The following is a 19,823-nucleotide window of genomic DNA, read 5'->3' as shown; positions in this document are numbered from 1 at the left end:
TCTGATGTCAGTATGGGTTTGTTAGTTTGTTTATATGCAGAAGGAGGACGGATCTGCAAGGCACCGGGCTCGTCCAGACCAGAGAGTCCAGTAAATAAAAGGCCACAGTAGACTGAGCTCATTGTTGGACGTAAGAAGCTGCTTGATTGATGCATTCGTTTTTTTCCCCCTCTCTCTCTCGCTCATCCTTTTCTTTCTCACCCTCTCTCTTTCTCTCTTCTGTGAGGAAAAACAGGAGCGGACACAGGAAGGAGAGATTTCTACAACCATATCTGGGAAAACAGATTGTATCAAACAAAGAGCCCTTTTCTTGAGCAAGGGTGACACAAAGATGGATTAGTGTGGGCAGGTTTGGCTTTTATTGCCTTTATTAATTGATTGATTCCAGCTTGCCCTCGCCCTCTTTCTCCCTCGGTGTGTGCAGACGCACAAGCAAGACTTTGAGATTGTGAACACAACAGCAACACACACAACAGTGTAACAAGATTTTAGGATGTAGGGTGAAAACACCAAGGGTGCATTTTTGTATTTTTTGGTCTCAAATTTCTTAATTGACTTCCACAATAAGATTTCAGTAGCTCCACTGTATGTGCAGCCTCTCTGTTTTCACATACAGTAATGGAAAGATGGTTATTTTCCCTTGAATAGGTGTCATGGGTCACCCTGCTGCTTTAAAAGAATTTCATTATTATGGGTTTCAATGGAAAATTTTAATGTATCTCTAAATGATGTTTCATAGGCTTTTTCCACAATGATTCCTTGTAATTTTTGTGCACAAAATCCATCAAATTTAAAGAATAGTATATCGGCACAAAATATCGTCTATCAGCAGATTCGGTATCAGCCTTCCTAAACCCATATCGGTCGAACCCTAGTTGACAGTGTGGGTTTGTATTTTGAGGTATTTGCTCGGTATGCGGTGGGTCTGTGTGGCATGCGGCTCTGTCTGTGGCGTCTCTGGGCCCCCGGCATTACTGCTGACAGGCAGGCTGCAGCACCAGGCCTGAACCGGCTCTCCACCGCCCCGCTTTGTGACCGCACTCTGTTTGGACCCGCTGGTGCTGAGTCATATAGCCGGACTGTCTGTCCCAGTTAAGCTCCCCTGCTTTCCATCACAGCCCATTCCCATGAGGCCTTGCTGCTCCAGTACCACAACAGCATTCGACGTCTGTATCGTATCGTACTGTATAAACAGTTGAATGGGGGAAGTCATGTTTTACAACAGCAAACATTACTTTGTGTTGACCTCATTAAAAAGTAAATAATTCAGCATATTAAATCTCTTCACTGTGGCATAATATTAAGCTATGTCCACAGTTAGCGGTTAAGCTAACGCCAGCTAACGTCCACTGCCAAGTTAAATTTCTATACAGGAAATACTTACATAACCTGGAATACAACAATATTTAATTTTAAAGTTAATCCACAAACCTTCAAAATACTGGATGACAGTGATTTATTTTTCTTGGATGTATATGTTGCAAGCTGTATGCCATCCATTGTTTTTGTTAGTTACACTATCAGCTGGCCCAACTGAAAGTCACGTGACATGATATCAGCATTTTAATTGGCTGTTGCATGAATCTAGTTGCAAAAAGTTCAAACAGTTTCAATTTGATGCAACCAGGTTGCATGCAACTTTTCAGTTAATTGCTGGGGGTGGCTCAGTGCAGTTTTGATGAAACTCAGTTGCATAGAATCGAGGTGCGTGAAAAAGTTTCACCGTGTAATGCCGGCCTCAGACTTCAGAAATGTACCTGAGAACTCCAGAGGTTCTGCAGCAGTAATCTGCATCATCAGTGATACAGTGATACCAGGTAGATTAAAATAAACTGTGTGATCGTAGAGCTGTGGATATGCACTGAGCCCTGTGGGCTGATGGTTCGACCCTTTCTCAGCAGGCGCTGCAGGAATAAAAGAAAGCTTTCTTGGCAGAGCAGAGCTCCATGTGAGGACTGAGATTGAACAGTGGGATGGAGACTACATATTGAGCCGGCTGAGGGAGCAAACACACACACTTGATGTAGTGAGGAAGGCGGGGCCGAGGAGGCAGTCAGGTTTCCAGCTGGTTGGTCAGGATTCAAATTTGGTATGTGGCCATTATGGGTATTGAGGGATGGTAGCTGAGGGGTTCACACTGAGGACTCTGGGTGTAAAATGCCAGAGTGTTACACAGTCAGGCCGAGCTGGCAGCCATGTTGCGTTGGCCGTAGATCAGTCTGGGTCCAACAGCATTAATATTCTGCCCTGCACCCAAGGTAAAGTCTCCTTTCTTCTGCCTGGTGCAAATGAGGTGGGCTCCTCATGTCGGACACATGAATCAGCAGTTTGACTTGGCCCTCGACTGACTCCAGCAGCAGGGCGGGGGAGGAGACGGAGAAGTCTGCGCCACCGCTTTCTTCTTTTCTCTCAGTCTTCGTCTTAGTCTCTCTCTCTCTCTCTCTCTCTCTGGATGTTTCGTCTTTGGGAGATATTACCTCAGTGACCAGATCTGAGGCAACGGCGGTGAGGGCCTCAGAAATCCAGGGGGCCGATACACTTAGTGTCACCTTAATGATGCAGCCACGCCGTTAATCCTTAGCGATGGAGCCTTTTAAATCAACAAACCCCTGCCAGACTTACAGTGGACCCTCTGGTTTAACAGAGACCAATTGGGATTCAAGTCACTCTGTTGTTTTCCGACCCTAATAACAAACACACCCAGATAGTAAAGGGTTTTATTCACTGCTTCCCAGTACCACTGGTTTCCACTCCCTGTGACTTTATGAGCCAGTAACAAAGAAGTCCTTTATGTCCCTCTGGGGTTGTGGGTTTACTACCTGTTGCAAGGCCACATTTAATTGGGGATTTAAAGGAAGATGGATGAATCATCAGGAGAGAATGATAGATCACAGCTTCAGGTGCCAACACATCTTTTGTTCGAACATGCAAACTTGTGTGAAAGACCTGAGCACCTTATACAGACTTCAAGACTATGACGCTAATTGTCTTGGCAGTGGTTGTGTCAAAAGCGAGGGACTCTAGTAACCTATTTCCTGGGATGAACATTCAGAGGGGGGAGCGGTCACAATCTCATCTCCACAAATCACATCCTATTCAAAAGAAAGTCAGGAAAAAGATCAGCTGCTTCAAGTGCTTTGACGTAGCCGGTCCTGCGGTTGCCATGGTAATGGATGGAAATGGATTTGTAACGCAGCCTCTGTTAGTTCTTCGGAGGTTCAGATCAGGTCTCACACCCCCCATCTCACCATCCATCTGTCTTGGAGCCCACTGGACATCTAATAAGTCTTACCCCAACATAGTGAGCAGCCCATATCCCTACAGTCTGACTGGAGCCTCTGCTTGTTTCCACATCTCCGCCCCTTTCTGCTATAATCAAAAATGTATGTGTGCGGGTGTGTGTGGCGACCATGATAGAATTTAAAAGAATACCAAGTTTTTGGTGAGATGGTCCCATTGGTCAGCTTACCCAGTGATGAGAACATACACGGCAAAATCATCAATGTGTCCCTAGTAGATCATTGGCTCCAGTGCTCTATGCTCCATTTAGGTTTAGAGCTGCTACAAGTTCTCGTTTTCTCACCTTTGAGATAATGTTAGTCGTCTACCACCACTCAACATAGTGGACGCTAAAGTGTTAGCATGTAGCACCGGAGCCAATGATCTACCGGGGACACATGGATGATTTTGTCGTCTATGTTCTCATCACTTAACAACAAGTTGACAAATGGGACAAAAACTCCCTAAAACTTGGTGTATACCTTTAAGAAAAGGGAGGATTTCAGTTTGCTTAAACATTATTCATTTTTCAAGTCATTAATTAGGTCAACAGTTAATCTTAAATGACTAAACCTACTGACATTATGCCTTGGAAATTTATCTATTATCTATTATCTCAAACTACAGTCACTCTAAGAATAATACTGAAGAACTGTGACTTTAATCAAAGATTCTACATCACTTAATTTCAAGTTATTCCCATTGTAGTTCGCCAAAGTTTAGTGAACGATTGCTGGCACTTATTAGTTGGACCCAGACAAGCAGCAGAGGCTTCATAACTGTTTCTCTGTGTTTTCCCTTGTTATGTAATTGTGCCTCAGACTGAGATCCAAGGAGGAGAGGCGACGGTGCCGAGTTGCTTTCCTAGATGGTGCTTCTGTCCTCACATAATGTGGCTGTGGGCCCAGCAGTGTAATTCCTCTAAATCCTGCAGGCTTAGTTTGATATATGGGACACTGGCCAAAACATTGCGTCACACAGCTATACACCTAACATTTTACTCTTTCTCTAAGTCTAATTTATCTACTTCATCCGTCAATCTATCGCCATCACTTTCTAGCAGCGAGGAGGACAGAACTCTTTCCATCAACTCCCTCCTTTTGTCCACTCACTCCCTGTTTCTGTTTTTGTAAGAGAGCATGTGTGGTCATGTTGAATTGGTGGCCAGGCTCTGTCACACAAATTCCTTTTCATTCAGTTGAAACAGAAAGAGAGAGAGAAAAACAAAAAAGGGGGAGAGAGAGAGTGAGACAGCGAGAGAGAGAGAGAGTCAGAGGCCAGGAACGAGGGAGGAGAGGGGAGAGAGGGAGATGGCCAAGACACATTTGGAGTTGAGTGGACGAGCACAAACAATCCCTGGCACACAGCTTTTTGAGTGTCATGTAAACCACCCCTTCGCTCTCCTTTTTGTCCCATTCACTGACTGCCACCCTCCCTCCCCTCTGCCCCACCCAGTGGCCTCTCTGCTTTGGACTGGAGGGTGGGGGGGTGCTGCCAGCCTCTATAAAAGCCCTGTTTGTCCCCTGGCCGAGCTTCATTCCCCATCATGGAGAGTCAGAGAGTCCAGTCCTCCTACAGGAAGCGTTTCGGGCCCCAGGGCTCCGCCGGTACAGGCGCTGGGGTCAGAATCGGCAGCCTTTCTTCCAGCCGCCTGTCCTGGCACGGCACCCCCCGCCACATCACCCACTCCACCCCCGTGTCCCGGCTCTCCCTGGGCTCGGCCAGCACGGCCCTGATGCTGGGGAGCCCCGGGGACCGGCTGGACTTCTCCGCCGACTCCCTGATGAAGGCCCAGTACAAGGAGACGCGCACCAACGAGAAGATGGAGATGATGGGTCTGAACGACCGCTTCGCCAGCTACATAGAGAAGGTGCGCTTCCTGGAGCAGCAGAACAAGATGCTGGTGATGGAGCTGAACCAGCTGAAGGGGAAGGAGCCCAGCCACCTGGGAGACATCTACCAGGAGGAGCTGAGAGAGCTGCGCAGGCAGGTGGACGGCCTCACCGCTGGCAAAGCCCGGCTGGAGATAGAGAGGGACAACCTGGCTGGAGATGTGGCCACGCTCAAGCAGAGGTAAGAGGAGGCAGGGTGTGGCTCCTATAGGTGTGTGGGGGGTCATGTTGGGGTGATGCTTATAGTAGTGAAAAAAACATTCTAGCTCTCTCCTTCACTTATTCTATTTCTTTCTTAGCACTGGCTCTTAACATGGTTGTTTTATGTTCACAAGAATATTGTAAAGGCACTAAAGCCCTGACCTTTGCACTCCTTATTCTGGTTGCTTGTACTTTTTGATTGACATTTATTCTACAGTTGGCACTTATTGCAGTTTTGTAAGTTGCTCTAGAAAAGAGCATCAGCTAAATGGCTGAAGTGTAAATCTAGTCTTTATTAGATTATCAAGGATTGCTTGATTTCGGTCAACTTGGCTTTGGCTCTATGTTGGTGTTCTGCACCGGTTGTTTTGGAAATTTCTTAAATATCTGTTTGCTGAGGAAGAGGGAGATTTGAGTTCTCTCAGACAAAAATACAATCCAGACGTAGTCTTGTTGCATCAATGAGAGATTTTTTCTTTATTACGAATGCATTTATATGCAGATTTAGCTTTGTCTCTGGTTTGCTGGAATGCAGACCGCTGTGCTCTGGGCGAGCTTTACTCCTGGATCCCTCTTTACAAACTTGATCCTGGCCGGACCCCTAGCCGCCATTGAATCAGTGTGGAGGAATGAAGGGAAACACAATAGTAGCTTCCCACAAAGAGAGCAGACTGCCAGGCAGATGTTCGCTTGTTGCTTGTTATCCCAAAATACCAATTCACTGGACTTCACACTGTTGCAAATGCAAACACAAGACTTTTCTTCACTTAAGGTGCAAGCTTGGCATAAATTTATAATTGGATTTCATCTGGAGGATCAGTGATTGAACATCCGTGAAGGCGGAGAGGACTTATTTCAGAGTCTCCTCCCTCTGATTTCCCACACCGCTGAAAGAACGCAGAGTGAATTGTGATGGTCATGGCTGAGAGGGTCAAAGGTCACTGTGATTCCTGCTGCTCTCCTCAGACCACTCCATTCATCTAACTCTGCATGAATCCATACAGATGTTGCCCTACGTCTGTGAGCGTGTGTGTGAGCGTCTGTGTGTTTCTGTGTCTGAGTGAGTGTGTGTGTGTGTGTGTGTGTGTGTGTGTGTGTGTGTGTGTGTGTGGCGGATGGATTGCAGGGTGGTGTGTGTCTGTGTGTGAGGATGTGAGTGTGTATGTGGATCCTTTGTGAGTGTGTAAACTCCACCCCGTGGGAAAGGCTCTGGCTGCTAGATTGGAGTGAATGTCTAATGATGCGTAAGCTGCCTATTCAGCTGAGCCCCAGTCTTCCCCTGCAGCACGGGGAGCAGCAGCCTGATGTATTAAGGCTTGAAATAGGTTTCGATCCCCGCAGTTTGCCTTTTATCATAAAGGTCTACTCTAATTGAATGACAAGGTTGTTTCTCTTTTGACTGATGTATGTCATCCAGTATGTGTGAAAACTAAACTAGATACTATTGGGATGTTGTTGCTATTGAATATGCAGTCTTTTTATGGAATTTTTGTTAATTAAAAACACACTAAACAATATGTCTTTGCATGCTGTAGTCATGTAATACCATGTAAAAAAATAATGACACTATTATTATTAATAATTATTACAATAGAACTTGTTTACGGCATTTTGTTACTAAAAAACTAAACAAATCATATGTTTTTGCATGTTTTAATCATATGTAGTCCCCCATTCACTCATAAATCAACTAGAAATTATTGGGTTGCTGTTTCAATAGAATGTTGCAGTCTTATTCATGGCATTTCTGTTAATAAAAACATATTGTCATATGTCATTACATCTTGTAGTGATTTGTCATCCCATGTTTACAAAATAATTCAACTAGAAATTATTGGGATCTTGTTTCAACAGAACATACAGTCTTATTAATGGGAGCAGGAAAATTAAATTATTTGATTCCTGTAGTCAGGATGGCCGATGATGAGCTATGATATACATTTATTACAATTTCTCACTTCTGTCTGTGTCTTACTCAGACTGCAGGACGAGATGGGCCTGCGACAGGATGGAGAGAACAACCTGAATGCCTTCAGACAGGTAATCCTCCTGATATTTGCCTCCTCCTCACCAACTCGTGATCTAAACAATATATAATATATCTCTGACCGTTCACACTCACTCCCTTACTTTGCTCCTTCTTTGCGTAGGATGTGGATGAGGCGGCTCTGAATCGTGTCCAGTTGGAGAGGAAGATTGATGCCCTGCAGGATGAGATCAACTTCCTGAAGAAGATCCACGAGGAGGTAAGCACAGTGAATTAGGAAAGAATTTGAAAATGAAAGGCAAAGATGAAAGAAAAATCTCATCCTCGTTCCAGGAGCTGCGTGAGTTCCAGGAGCAGATCATGGCCCAGCAGGTCCATGTGGACCTGGACGTGTCCAAGCCGGACCTGACCTCCGCTCTGAGAGACATCAGGGTCCAGTATGAAGCCATGGCCACCTCAAACATGCAGGAGACAGAGGACTGGTACCGATCCAAGGTCAGCAGACTCAGGAAAGCCTTTCATTAAGCATGCAAGGACTGAGAGGTGGAGAGATACACATCAACATGAGATGAGATGAAACTTTAATGATCCCTGTGGGGAAACTGGGTCATACAGCAAAGAACAACAGAATATAAAATAAGAATAGAGCAAATGGAGGGTGTCAAACATAACACAGTGACAATTACAACACTGCTAACTAGGATTATATGATTATAAAATATATGGATTACAGCATGTATGAGCATGTGCAAAATAACAGCAGCAGAACATACTGAGGCAAAGAAAACATAATATATGCAATATGAAAATACACAAAAATCTGAAATGTATATATAGCATGGAAAATTAATGAGAATTTAAAAATTATTAAAACCTAGGTGTCAAAAAACTAGGTCATAATCATACCAACAAGCTCATAATAATACCAGCAGTAATGCTGAAAGTGCCAAAGTCCACCAGGCACAACACAATCACATACAAGTTGTGTTGTTGTTTGTGTTTGTGCACAGTTTGCTGACCTGACGGACGCAGCCAATCGGAACGCAGAAGCCCTGCGCCAGGCCAAGCAGGAGGCCAACGAGTACCGCCGCCAGATCCAAGTGGTGACCTGCGACCTGGAGGCTCTCCGCGGGACAGTGAGTCCACCGAACCAGAGACCAGGCTGTGTTAATCACAACTGACGAGACTAGAGACAGACCGATATATCAGGCCGATATTGGCCTTTTATTAAAGATCAGATAGTATCGTCCACCTCCGATGTGGTGGATATGATGAGGTTTGGTTGATTACATATTTATTGTAGAATTGATCAATACTACATGGGTTGTCTGTGGGAAACCATAACCTGAACTGATTCTCATGTGACATTTTGACCAGATTATATGCATAAATAGTAGCAGACAGTAGTAGTAGTAGTATAGTAGCACTAATAGTCATAGTAGTAGTAGTAGTAGAAGCAATAGTAGTTGTAATAGTTTTTTGCCATTATAATTTCCATCTCGTCTCTCCTCCCCTCCTCCAGAACGAGTCTCTGGAACGCCAGCTCCGGGACATGGAGGACCGCTTCGCCATGGAGGCGGGCGGTTACCAGGATACGGCGATCCGTCTGGAGGAGGAGATCCAGGCGCTGAAGGAGGAGATGGCCAGACATCTGCAGGAGTACCAGGACCTCCTCAACGTCAAACTGGCCCTGGATATTGAGATCGCCACCTACAGGAAACTGCTGGAGGGGGAGGAGAGCAGGTGAGGAGGAGCCTGGCAGGCCGCTTGGTTTCTGGGGTGATTTTAGATTGTAAAGGAGAAATGTAAATAACTCTTGTCGTTGTCTTGTCAGTGAGTTTATTTGTCCCTCCTCTCCTCTTCCAGGATCACTGTTCCAGTTCAGAGCTTTTCCAACCTGCAGTTCAGAGGTGAGTAAAGAATATAACATCCAATCATTTTTTCCCCTTTATTGAATTTGCTGTATTTGCTTTGGTTGAGGACACGCTTACACATAGTACTGATAATGATGATGACCTCCAGTCGGTCATCATAAGGCAAATGACCACCAAAACCAGCAAAAATCAATTCCATTTTCAGAAAACCATTAATTTATCCTTTATTTTTTATACCTTTTTACTTATACAACTTCCATCATTTTGATGCTACTTACCATGTTGTATACTATAAATTTGGGTTATTAAGATTTATGTCAGCCTGAGGCTAAGTGTATTTACGCTTCACTTCATCCCTGGTTATAATGTAAATAATGCTGCCTTCAAGTGCTCCTCGTAAACTCCTACTTCAGACATTGGAGGTCGTAAATATGACTTATCACACATTCAGACATAATATGAACAAAATGAACCCCGTAACAAAGTCGTTCTTTACTGGTGGCTGATGTTTTACTTTAAGGATAAAGCATCACAGTGCTAATTTGTGCTGCGGTGACAGAATTAATTGGAGAAAATCAAGGTCAGGGATGTAAACAATACAGTAATAGATTGCATCATTGACTTCTGATTTGTTGTATTTACCACTTTGTTGGGTCGTTCTTATGCGCTCATCTCGTAATTACAGTATTTCCGACAGCACTTGAAGGCAGCGTAAGGCCATCAAACAGCATAATAAAGGAGCTTTTGCTGTACTGCACTTAATGTTTCCCCTTTTATTTTCCCTTGTTCCTCCCTCAGAAACCAATTTGGACGTTAAAAATCCAGAGGCCCTCGTGAAGAGGAGCATCCTGGTTCGAACTGTGGAGACCCGGGATGGAGAGGTATGTGTTTAAACAGATAACACACAGTACAACCCACCCACACTGAAGTAGGCCAATCCATACTGTACCTCCCACCCATCCCCTCTGGAGGGCAGTGTGCTACATTGTGTAATGCAGTAGGTTTTTCACACACATTATTCACTCAGGCTCAGCACACCTGATGCCATCTGCAACACATACAGCAACTCACCAGAGACCTATTTTACTTTTTTTTTTTTTTTTTTAAACTCTGATCTCTTTTCTTTTCAGATCATTAAGGAATCAACGACTGAACACAAAGATCTTCCTTAAAATCCAGACGGGCTTTGCCATCTTGTCCTCAGTAACAATTTGAGCGATTTTGAACGATTACCAACAACTTTTTCTTGTTTCCAAACCCCAAAGCTGCCCCATCAAAGTCATCACATCATTCCATTTTATTTCTCCCCTTCATCATTACCCACAAACCAAGTGCTTCACAGTCCCACGACCACGGCATAACCATCGAATACTCCTAGTCTCCCAAAAAGATCCATGTATGTTTTTTCTTGTACAGCTCCACTATTAGCTTGCATATGGAATGTAGGCCAGCCATCTTACTGGTACCCTGTTTGTTGTTTTAACTTCCAGTGACAGACCAGATTGTTAGCGTTGTTTTGGAATAGCTGCCATAGAAGAGGCCTTGAAACGTAGTGACTGTGTTCAGCTAACATCCAGTGGAGGGGGGAGGGGGGAGGGGGGGGAGGCTGACGTTGCGTGGTTATCGTGTATGTGAAGCGTGGCGAGGAAACGACAGGAGGTAGTCGGGGTTAGCGGTAAAGTCAGGATGGGATTCAGACGGGGAAGACGGCGTGTGTGTATGTGACGGTACTTTGGGCGAAACCACAGGTGAAAGTGAGCTGATTTTTGTTGTTGTTTTGTTTTGTTTTTTACCCTCCTCCGGTGCTATTTCATGTTTCATCCCTCTGTCGCCGCAGCTCCATCACTCCGCCTCCACCCTCCCTCCCTCCCTCTTCTTCTTCTCTGGGAAAACGCCGTTAACTGCGCGTCCAGCCGGTGGCGTCCTCCCTCTTGAACGCGTTGTGATATATATATATATATAAGACAAACATCATCTTTTGACACCAGGACGGCGTCAGAGCGTGCCCACTTAAGTATAGCAGAGGTGACAGCGAGGGCCGAGCCGGGCCAGGGGGGGGAAAGCTGGGAAGCAACGACTCGACCTTTAACCTCCAACCAACCAGTTAAAGCGATGCCCCCACCCCACCTCTCTCACCTCCCTCACCTCCCTCCACAGGCCAATTTGTGGAGTGTTGGAGTGATAGCGCAGAGACACAGAGACAGAGGAGGGTGTTTGTGGAGATAACACGGTGCTAGGGCAGCTGCCGGGCGGGGGGGGGGGGGGGGGGGGGGGGGGGGGTGAGACGTGGCTGTCTGCTGAAACCCTTTTATTTTACTTTGAAGGGAGGATAGAAAGGAGGTTGGAAGGACGGGTGTCACAGCACTAACTCTGTAATCCATGCCCCCCACCCCCGCCCACCACCACCACCACCCCTACCCCTCTCTCTTCCCTCGGTGGAAGCCCCGCTGACTGAAACACACTGACAGGCCCGGCCGCTAATGAGAGTGTGGTGCTGTGTTCGCCGCCGAGGACAAACTGTGATCGCGTTCCCATGTGCTTTCCACCCACCCAACCCCCCCCCATCCCCCTTCTCCTCCTGTTCCTCTCAATAACATCCAACCCTCTCTCGATATTCGCTCTGTTTTGTATTTTGTCTTGTCTTTGTCTTTTGTGGAGTTTTTTTGTCTTCTGTCGGTTCTAGATATGATTTGCTGACTGCTGAGTCTTGTAGCAGGACGCAGCTTTTTTTTTTTTGTTCGAAGAAAACCCTGCATGAGCTGTGAATATAACCTTAGTTTTGATCGACGCTATAGGCCTCCACTATGACAAAATGTTAACATCAATAAAACATTTCCTTTGTTAGAAATGATGCCTCCTTGTCTTTTCTCTTCCTAAACGTCTTAGCTGGCTTTCCATGTGCGTTTCATGAAGGATAACGTAAAGATTAAAATATGCATAGTAGTGTTATTTTGCCTCTGATTCAATATTGGCACATCGCCTACATCAGTATACATCCAACTGAACTGAGTGTTATATAGAGTGACAGTCAACCTCTATGTCACTTTAACTTCGGGGTATTACAGTGTTGACAGCAGCAGACACTGTTCGTCATAACTGATCGTCTCTGCCCATCGGCCAGGCCGTACCGCTGAGCAGATGGGTTCACCTCCTGTAATATCGCTGCCCGCTCTGAGTTTTATGTCCGGGCAGAGGAAAAAATAACGGACAAAAATAGTGTCGGCTCCGACGCAGACAAACAACCGCACCGGACTGACAAACACCCTAAAACGACAGACGGAGTGTTTCCATTAACTTCGCTCCATCAGTCTTCTTGTAAGAGAGACTTAGGGAAAGATTGCACAAGTGCTCTTGGAGATGTTTTAAAGGGGCCCACTTGTAGGAATTCAAAGTTCCCTCTATTTACATATATGATCAAATATGTTTAATGAAGACACTGTTAAATTTTGATTTGTTTGAGTGGTTAAATGTTGCATTTTCAAAAATCCATCCTTTTTTACAGGCAGTTTCAGTCTAACTCTAACAGTAAACGCATCACAAATAGACTTAGTCCTGATTGGCTCCCTCACTAATGAATCACTGAAATCCGTCCAATCAGGCCAGTTTGCCTGCAAAGCCTCCAATCAACAGGTTTACCTCATTTAAATGAGAGGAGCTGCTGTTGTCGGCCAATCAGGGTCTAGTACTGTGACTGTTCTGTCAGTGAGGATTTACTCTTCATTCACACTCTATCATATATATTGGAATCATGGCAGCAATATCAAGTTTTGTGTCAGTCAGCAGTAAGAATACACTTATACACACATGCACCTTTATTACACTAACCATCAACATTTGTTTAAATGAAGTTTGTTAAATTATCCATGTTTCCATGGATCTATGTTTGTCTTCCGGGTTTGATTTTCCAACAAATAGCATGTGATTGCAAAGCTGTTTAGCAGCTGACTTGGAAGTGCCAGATGTTGGACCTTACCACCAGCGCATGAACGCAGCATTAGTCTTCAAATTCAGTCAATAAATACCCTTTTAACTAAACTACATTTATTTGCAAAGCATCATGAAGGACACTATTGTTATCCTGAGCCATAGCATATTTCAAAACAAAAACATAAAAACTGAATAATATGGGACCTTTAAAATCTTGTTGAAATTAATTTCTCATCAGGATATCTGAACTGTCTTTGAGTTATCAGGATTATCAGTGAAGTCTGTTTTGCATTGGCAATAAAGAAAAACTGATCTCCTTTCACACATAACCTTCCATGCCTACCACAGTAGAAATTAGATTTCAATATACTGTATAGTCTCATTTTCCTTTGGGATGATGTGTGATGTTTGCATTGAAGTGTCACTGAGTGTGTGCCTCTGAGTGTGTGTGTGTGTGTGTGTGTGTGTGTGTGTGTGTGTGTGTGTGTGTGTGTAAAGTACAGTATGTATCTATTTTGCCTGGCTCTTATCTGAGGAATGGAAGGTCTCAGGTCTGTGCTGAAGGCGGCCCGGAGCTGAAGGAATTCCAGGCAGATAAAGCTCTCAGGCGGTCCGGGCCGTCTGACGTCTGGCTCCCAAACACTTTAACATCCAGTCCAGATCCAGAGGGACGGGACGGGACGGGAAGGGGGCGGGAAGGTGAGGGGAAAGATTACTGAGATGGGGCATTTCGTTTTTTTCCCCGCTTATTATCTTGTCTGCAGCGGGTGAGAGGTGAGAACAGCTGACATGTAAGCTATAGGGAACATGAAAACACACCGTCACTCAGTTTGGTTAGGTGTCCAGAAAATGCCGACACTTGCTCATGGAACACACAGGCACGGACTTCCAGGTAGAGCGGGTCAGGGTCGGGCCGTTCATGAAGTGAAGTGAGAATGCGTTGAATAAGTTCAAATTCAGTTCCTGGAGTGTGAATGTGAATGTCACCCCAGCTTTAAGGAAACAGAACTGGAATTGAATTGTAATGACAGGAAACAGAATGAATTCCATTAAATTCCATGAAATTCCACTTCTAAGAGAGTTTGTCTTGACTTGATTAAACATGATAATCAAACATTAGGAATCAAATAAAATACAGTTAAACAAATCAAATATGTGTCAAATACCACTTGAAAGGTACCTTTAACATTTAATGATATTCAGTATTGATACTATATAACACTGCATGTTATCTGTGCGGTAAGAAAAACATCAAAGGTTTTTTCCAATTCCAATTCCAAATCCAAATCCAATTCCAATTCCAATTCCAATTCCAATTCCAATTCCAATTCCAATTCTAAATCCACTTCCTCAGTTGAATTGGAATTGATGAGTTAATTCATGAATTTACCCAAACTCTGGTGCAGGCCTCCATTCAAAAGTGAAAATACTCATATTTGTGCTCTGATCATCATCATCATGATAATATGATGAGTTCAATGTAATTTTCTTTCACCAAAGACATTTCTCACTTCCCTAATGAAGCCTGCTGCTCTCTTCATGGTTTCAGCAAATAGCATCAACCAAAGATTCCACAAAATATTCTATTATTCCATTCTTATTTGAGGAAAACAGAAAATGAATCAGTGGGATGCCGTAAAATGTGATTGCAACTGGTCACACACACACACACACACACACACACACACACACATTCACTGTTGTGCCCAGCGCCCCTTGTCTTTCAGGCTCTTTGTCTGCTGCCCTCTTTGGCGCGCATTCCTGTCTCACTTGGCCCTCGCACCAGAGGGTCATGGGAAGGCATGTGCGCTTGTTGGTTAATTTTAGCCCTCATTTCATCAAGCTCGTTGAGACGAAGCGCAGAACCTCCACCTCGGCCCGTCCGTCCAGCCCCGGAGCCACGTCCTCTCTGATCTTTAAACACCCTTTAGAGACCGAGCCACTAGACCGGCGAACACGTGCCGCGCTGCAAAACATCTCAACTGCAGCTCTGTTCGCTTTCAGAGCGGCATCAAGAGCGTCAATTCACTAAACCCTAAGATATGGCAAAGTCCCTGCATTTAATATGAAATGCCAACTTCCAAACCTGCTTATATCTGCAAAATGTATGGGGACAAAGTGGAACAATGACTGATGACTGACAAGATATTACTTGGTGATAAATTATTAGATGAAGGTCACCAAACTAGCAACTTAGAAGGAAGTGTTGGTCCTGAATGCTGCCCTGATGTGATTTTCTTTTTTAGATTTGGCTTCCAAATAACTTTCTGCTGATTTTTGCTTGGTACAAGATCAGATTTGGCATCACTGAGGCTCAGGGTTCAGCTGTAATGTTTTGGGATTATGAAGCATATTGAGAAATAGGGATATGGTTCCATCAGCCACAGAGAAACAGACTGAAGTGTGTGTGTGTCTCTCCAGCTAAACACTGAACCTGAATACATTCCCCTGCTGTTTTCTGATGAATATATGAGAGTGTGTGTGTGTGTGTGTGTGTGTGTGTTTCTCCAATCCAAGATGTGACTCTCCTCTCCTTATTGTGGTTCCTGTTAAGACAAAAGTTCCTTTCTTTTCCCCTCCATTTTCAGCCGCCATGAGCATAATAAACAGCGGTAGCTTGACAGATAGATGCAGTGCAGTTTCAATGTTTTGCTGGGAGAAACATCAAAGCTGGAAATTGTTCAACCTCCTGTTACAGTCAACAGACCTCTCTCCTTTCTCAGGCTTCAGAGCCGTGTTTTGTTCTCCATTTTCTTAGTAGCCTTGTTTTCTCCTGTGCATTTTGTCACCTCTGTGTCTGCTTTCATGTCTCTTATCCGGCTCATCAGGATGGTACATCTTGGGTCTTGGGACATCTTTTTGTCCCACTGACAGCTGCCGTCATAATGGACAAAACCAGAGCCAGAGACAGAATGGCATCTTTTGGACAGAATTACACTGGATCTGACACCACACACACTTATGTACATAACATACAGTACATACACACACACACACACACACACACACACACACACACACACACACACACACACACAAAATCATTTTAATGTTCCTACAATATTCCAACAGGAATGTATAGGCTGCCTGTGGTGAGAGCATAGAGACCTTATCCTACTCTATGGTATTTTTTATCTTCTATGCTATCACTATAATATTCATATAATATTCCTAAGGGGGCTTATAGTTTTGCTGTGAAATTGATATGCTATCTATAATTTATTGTCGGATTACTATTGTAATCTAGAAGTGTGATGGCAGCCAAAGAGAATGGGGATGCTGCTATTTTGAGCGCAGAGACTTGTGATGTGGAGTGAAGCGGCAGACTGATGAGAGCGTCTGCACTCTGTCAGGGCGTCAGACCAGAGTCAAGCCAGACACGTTAGAAAACATAGAACATCTGGTCACGACTTTCAAGATAAAAGCCCTTTTGTGGACGAAAATGTGTTGCAACAGTTTTGATTAATATAAAGTTCCAAAATTAAAATAAAGAATATGTAAGGAGGAATCTGTCTGTAGGCTACATGAGGAAAATAACTGTCAAGTCAGCCAGAACAAAAAATGTAACTTCCGGTCATAGCTTTCAAAATAAAACCATATATTAACAAAAATGTGTTGCAGCATTTTTTAAGTAATGCAAATCTCCAAAATGAAAAAATGAATATAGGCTGTGTAAGGAAGAATAAGTAGATTAATTCCCAAATGTGCTTTTCACAGCATGTATTCATTGCCATAAAGACCTGTATAAATTGCCATAAATTTATAGGCTATAGGGCTGCCATATATATATAGGGCTAAATGAAGAAAGACACAATCACGAAACATACACCAGACACCTTGGAAAGTAAAATTTAATCCACAGCTGTGACACAACTGTTTCTGCAGCCAATCGAATTGGAGCGCCAGTTTTTTTTTTTTTTTTTTTTTTTTTTTAATGCTTTTATTTTGAAGGCAAAACTACAAGGCAGAGGCTAACTCTGGCTGACTTGACGCTGCTGTCACTACTGTCAAACCGAGGGCGGTCGGAGGGGGAGTGGATCCAGAGAATCTGGCAAATAGGAGCTTCTTCCTCGCCGTCCTTATCGCCAGCTGTCCAAACTTCAGGGGGATTCTGGGATTATAAGACAAACAACCTGGAAGGATCCTGTGTTCTGCAGCTTCTCCTCACAACTTCTTCTGTTTTTTCCCCAAAGGAGTTTTTTCTCACTCAGGAGAAGACTCCGACTTGTAGGCAACTGGTTTATGCACTGTTTATTTTTATTTTTAAAGGTTAGGTAGTGTTGCATACGCCTTCTGCAATATTCTCGTCTACTTTTTTGTTTTTTACATTGTCAGTGTGCAACATCCTGCATCTGCTATCGCCCTGGCAACCAGTCCTGCTCTCCATCCGTCTCCAGCTCTCCATCCCTCACCATCAGCGGCAGCCTTTGGGGGGAAAAAAAAAACAGAACTGGTTTCACGCTCATCCTCCTCTGGAAGCAGGCCTATTTCATCACTGGTGGCGTTTCAAAATCTCTTATCTGTGAAGTGTTTCCCAACTAGGCAAGTTCATGTGTCGGAGAAGTCTTTTCTCTCAGCACCAAAATGCCTGTGAGACGCGGTCATGTTGCGCTCCAGAACACCTACCTGGACACCATCATCAGGAAATTCGACGGGCAAAGTAAGTGCACATCAAATTTACTAAGTTATAACCATGTGACGCGGTGCCGGATCAAAAGATGAGCTCCAGATGGCGAGCATCATAAGGCAAACATCCACCAATATGAACAAAAATCGATTAGTACTTTAAGAAAACCATTAATGCGTGGTTTTTTCCCCTCCTATCCTCATATAACTTAAATCATTTTGATAATATTGACTGTGATGTGTGCTGCAAATGTATCTCTTACAGATGTATGCCAGCCTAAAAAAGGCTGATAGACCGTATTCTGCAAATTAAAAAGTGGGTAAAAAAGGAGATTAGGTTTACTCTCAATTACATCCCTGATTACAACTAGGAGAGTGACAGGGGGCTCATCGTGATATGAGACTGGGTTTATGATATTATATTGTTATAATCAGGAGGGATAGTGAGCCCACAATAGATAAATATACAGGTTATATATCAGAAAAGTTCAAATAAAGTTATCTATATATCCTATGGAACAGGGTCAAGATAGACATGTTTCTTCCTTATTATAAGGGATACAGAGGGTAAAATCTTGTAATTTTGGTTGTGTTTTTTGTTGCCCAGTTATACATAATGTAGTTAGTTATATTATAGCTATAGGGTCAACCTCCTATATCATTTATTATTCAGCCCCGTGAAGCATATTGAGACTTTTTGCAGTCATGTGGCCATATATTAATACAACCCAATTAAGTTATAGCCTGTTGGTCTATTTTAATGCGTTGAGCTTTGTTTAGACTGTGTCACACAGACTGTAGTGCATGTACATTTGGTAGGCCTACACACTTACTGTATGAATGCTTTACATTATGTTGAAATGTCTGATTGAGTCAGGTATAGTCTGATTGACACCCCCCCCCCCCCCCCCCCCCTCCTCCTCCTCCTCCTCCTTTTATGTCCTGTGTGTTTGAGGGTTATTGCACCTGAATCTCTGTTTGTTTGGGACTGCTCATGTGATGCAGCTTCTGTTCCGTTACCTCACATGTGCCACTAAAAACTGCAAAGAAAAAGACTATTGCTTGCAGACTGAGGAAGAATAGACCTACTTTCTCCCCCGTGTGTCCACTGTGACTGCTGATAAGACTGATGTTGTGTCTGTCTGTCTTCTTCTTCTCCTCCTCCTGCTACAGGGTTTAGTTTTATCTCACTGTGGCCAAAAGCTCATATTTTTGTCAGTGATTCACAGAGTCTGGGTTGGCTGTAGTTTATAAAACAACAAAAACACTGATTGGTTTGCATGGGATCATACAGTATTCATCTAATGGGGTCTAACAAAGCAAAGCCTGCTTTTCAGTCAACAGCAGTCTCAGTAGTGCAACACCTCTCAGATCTAGGCCAATAACGCTCGAATCTATACGCTGTTTTGAGAAAGCATCATTATGTAACGTCCCGGCGTGCGCGGCCGCGTGCGTGTGCGTGACCAGGTGAGGCACGTGCCGCAGCGGTGCTGCTTAGCAACGAGCGTGACGATCGGTGTTTCCGCTCTGAGCCCCAGATAATGACTTTTGGATAGGATGTGCTTTCCACCGGAGGACCTCACCCATTTACTTTGGAGAGAGGGAGAGGAGGGACGGGAGGGGAGGGGAGGGGAGGGGAGAGGGAGGGGAGGGAGGGTGTGTGTGTGTGTGTGGGGGGGGGGGTCACCTTCTCTGGACGAAGCCAAGTCCACTCTCCCCCTCATCTGTTTAGACAGGGAGCAGTGAGAGCTGTTTAACCCAGTTCCAGTGGAGGATGATAACAGAGGCAGAGGGTTATGTATGTACTTTTCATTCAGCTCATTGAACTCTTCCATTAACAGCCTTCGAACAAAACTGTCCTGATTCGCTTTCATGTTGCACAACAATTTTCAGCTCAGTGGCTGCTGTCAGGGCCTCGCACATTACAGTCATCGATAACAGGAAGCAGACAAGACGCAAGCTCGGCGTTATAAGGTTTTAACTCTGAGCATCAAAGATTTGACATACAGGGAGGCAAAACTGTCTGTCTTTTTAAAT

General features: G+C 44.2%; 2 protein-coding genes across 2 annotated transcripts in view; both read left to right on the top strand.

Moving 5' to 3' along the window:
* The first annotated feature begins 4,825 nt into the window (after window positions 1-4,825).
* Window positions 4,826-10,617, top strand: gfap (glial fibrillary acidic protein). Its single transcript, XM_071535130.1, has 9 exons — window positions 4,826-5,352; window positions 7,352-7,412; window positions 7,523-7,618; window positions 7,693-7,854; window positions 8,370-8,495; window positions 8,882-9,102; window positions 9,226-9,269; window positions 10,032-10,114; window positions 10,364-10,617. The coding sequence occupies exons 1-9, from the start codon at window positions 4,826-4,828 to the stop codon at window positions 10,403-10,405; spliced, it is 1,362 nt and encodes a 453-aa protein (XP_071391231.1). The 3' UTR covers window positions 10,406-10,617.
* Window positions 10,618-17,744: 7,127 nt separating this feature from the next.
* Window positions 17,745-19,823, top strand: part of kcnh6a (potassium voltage-gated channel, subfamily H (eag-related), member 6a) — a 29,546-nt gene continuing 27,467 nt past the window's right edge. Inside the window, exon 1 of the mRNA XM_071535111.1 lies at window positions 17,745-17,820. Within this exon, the coding sequence (XP_071391212.1) occupies window positions 17,745-17,820 (76 nt within the window). The remainder of the gene's footprint in view (window positions 17,821-19,823) is intronic.

This window comes from Centroberyx affinis, unplaced genomic scaffold (assembly GCF_046629955.1).
Source record: "Centroberyx affinis isolate AG114_WGS23_722 - 3 ecotype Tasmania unplaced genomic scaffold, CSIRO-AGI_Caff_v1 ptg002667l_1, whole genome shotgun sequence".
NCBI classification, from domain to species: Eukaryota; Metazoa; Chordata; class Actinopteri; order Beryciformes; family Berycidae; genus Centroberyx; species Centroberyx affinis.
Note: the sequence above shows the minus strand (reverse complement) of the source record. Positions and strands in the feature narration are given on the sequence as shown.

Coding starts and splice junctions, on each gene's coding strand:
- gfap (XM_071535130.1), top strand. CDS start 4,826: ATGGAGAGTCAGAGAGTCCAGTCCTCCTACAGGAAGCGTTTCGGGCCC. Junction 7,855..8,369: donor AGGACTGGTACCGATCCAAG/GTCAGCAGACTC, acceptor GTTTGTGCACAG/TTTGCTGACCTGACGGACGC. Junction 9,270..10,031: donor TTCCAACCTGCAGTTCAGAG/GTGAGTAAAGAA, acceptor TTCCTCCCTCAG/AAACCAATTTGGACGTTAAA.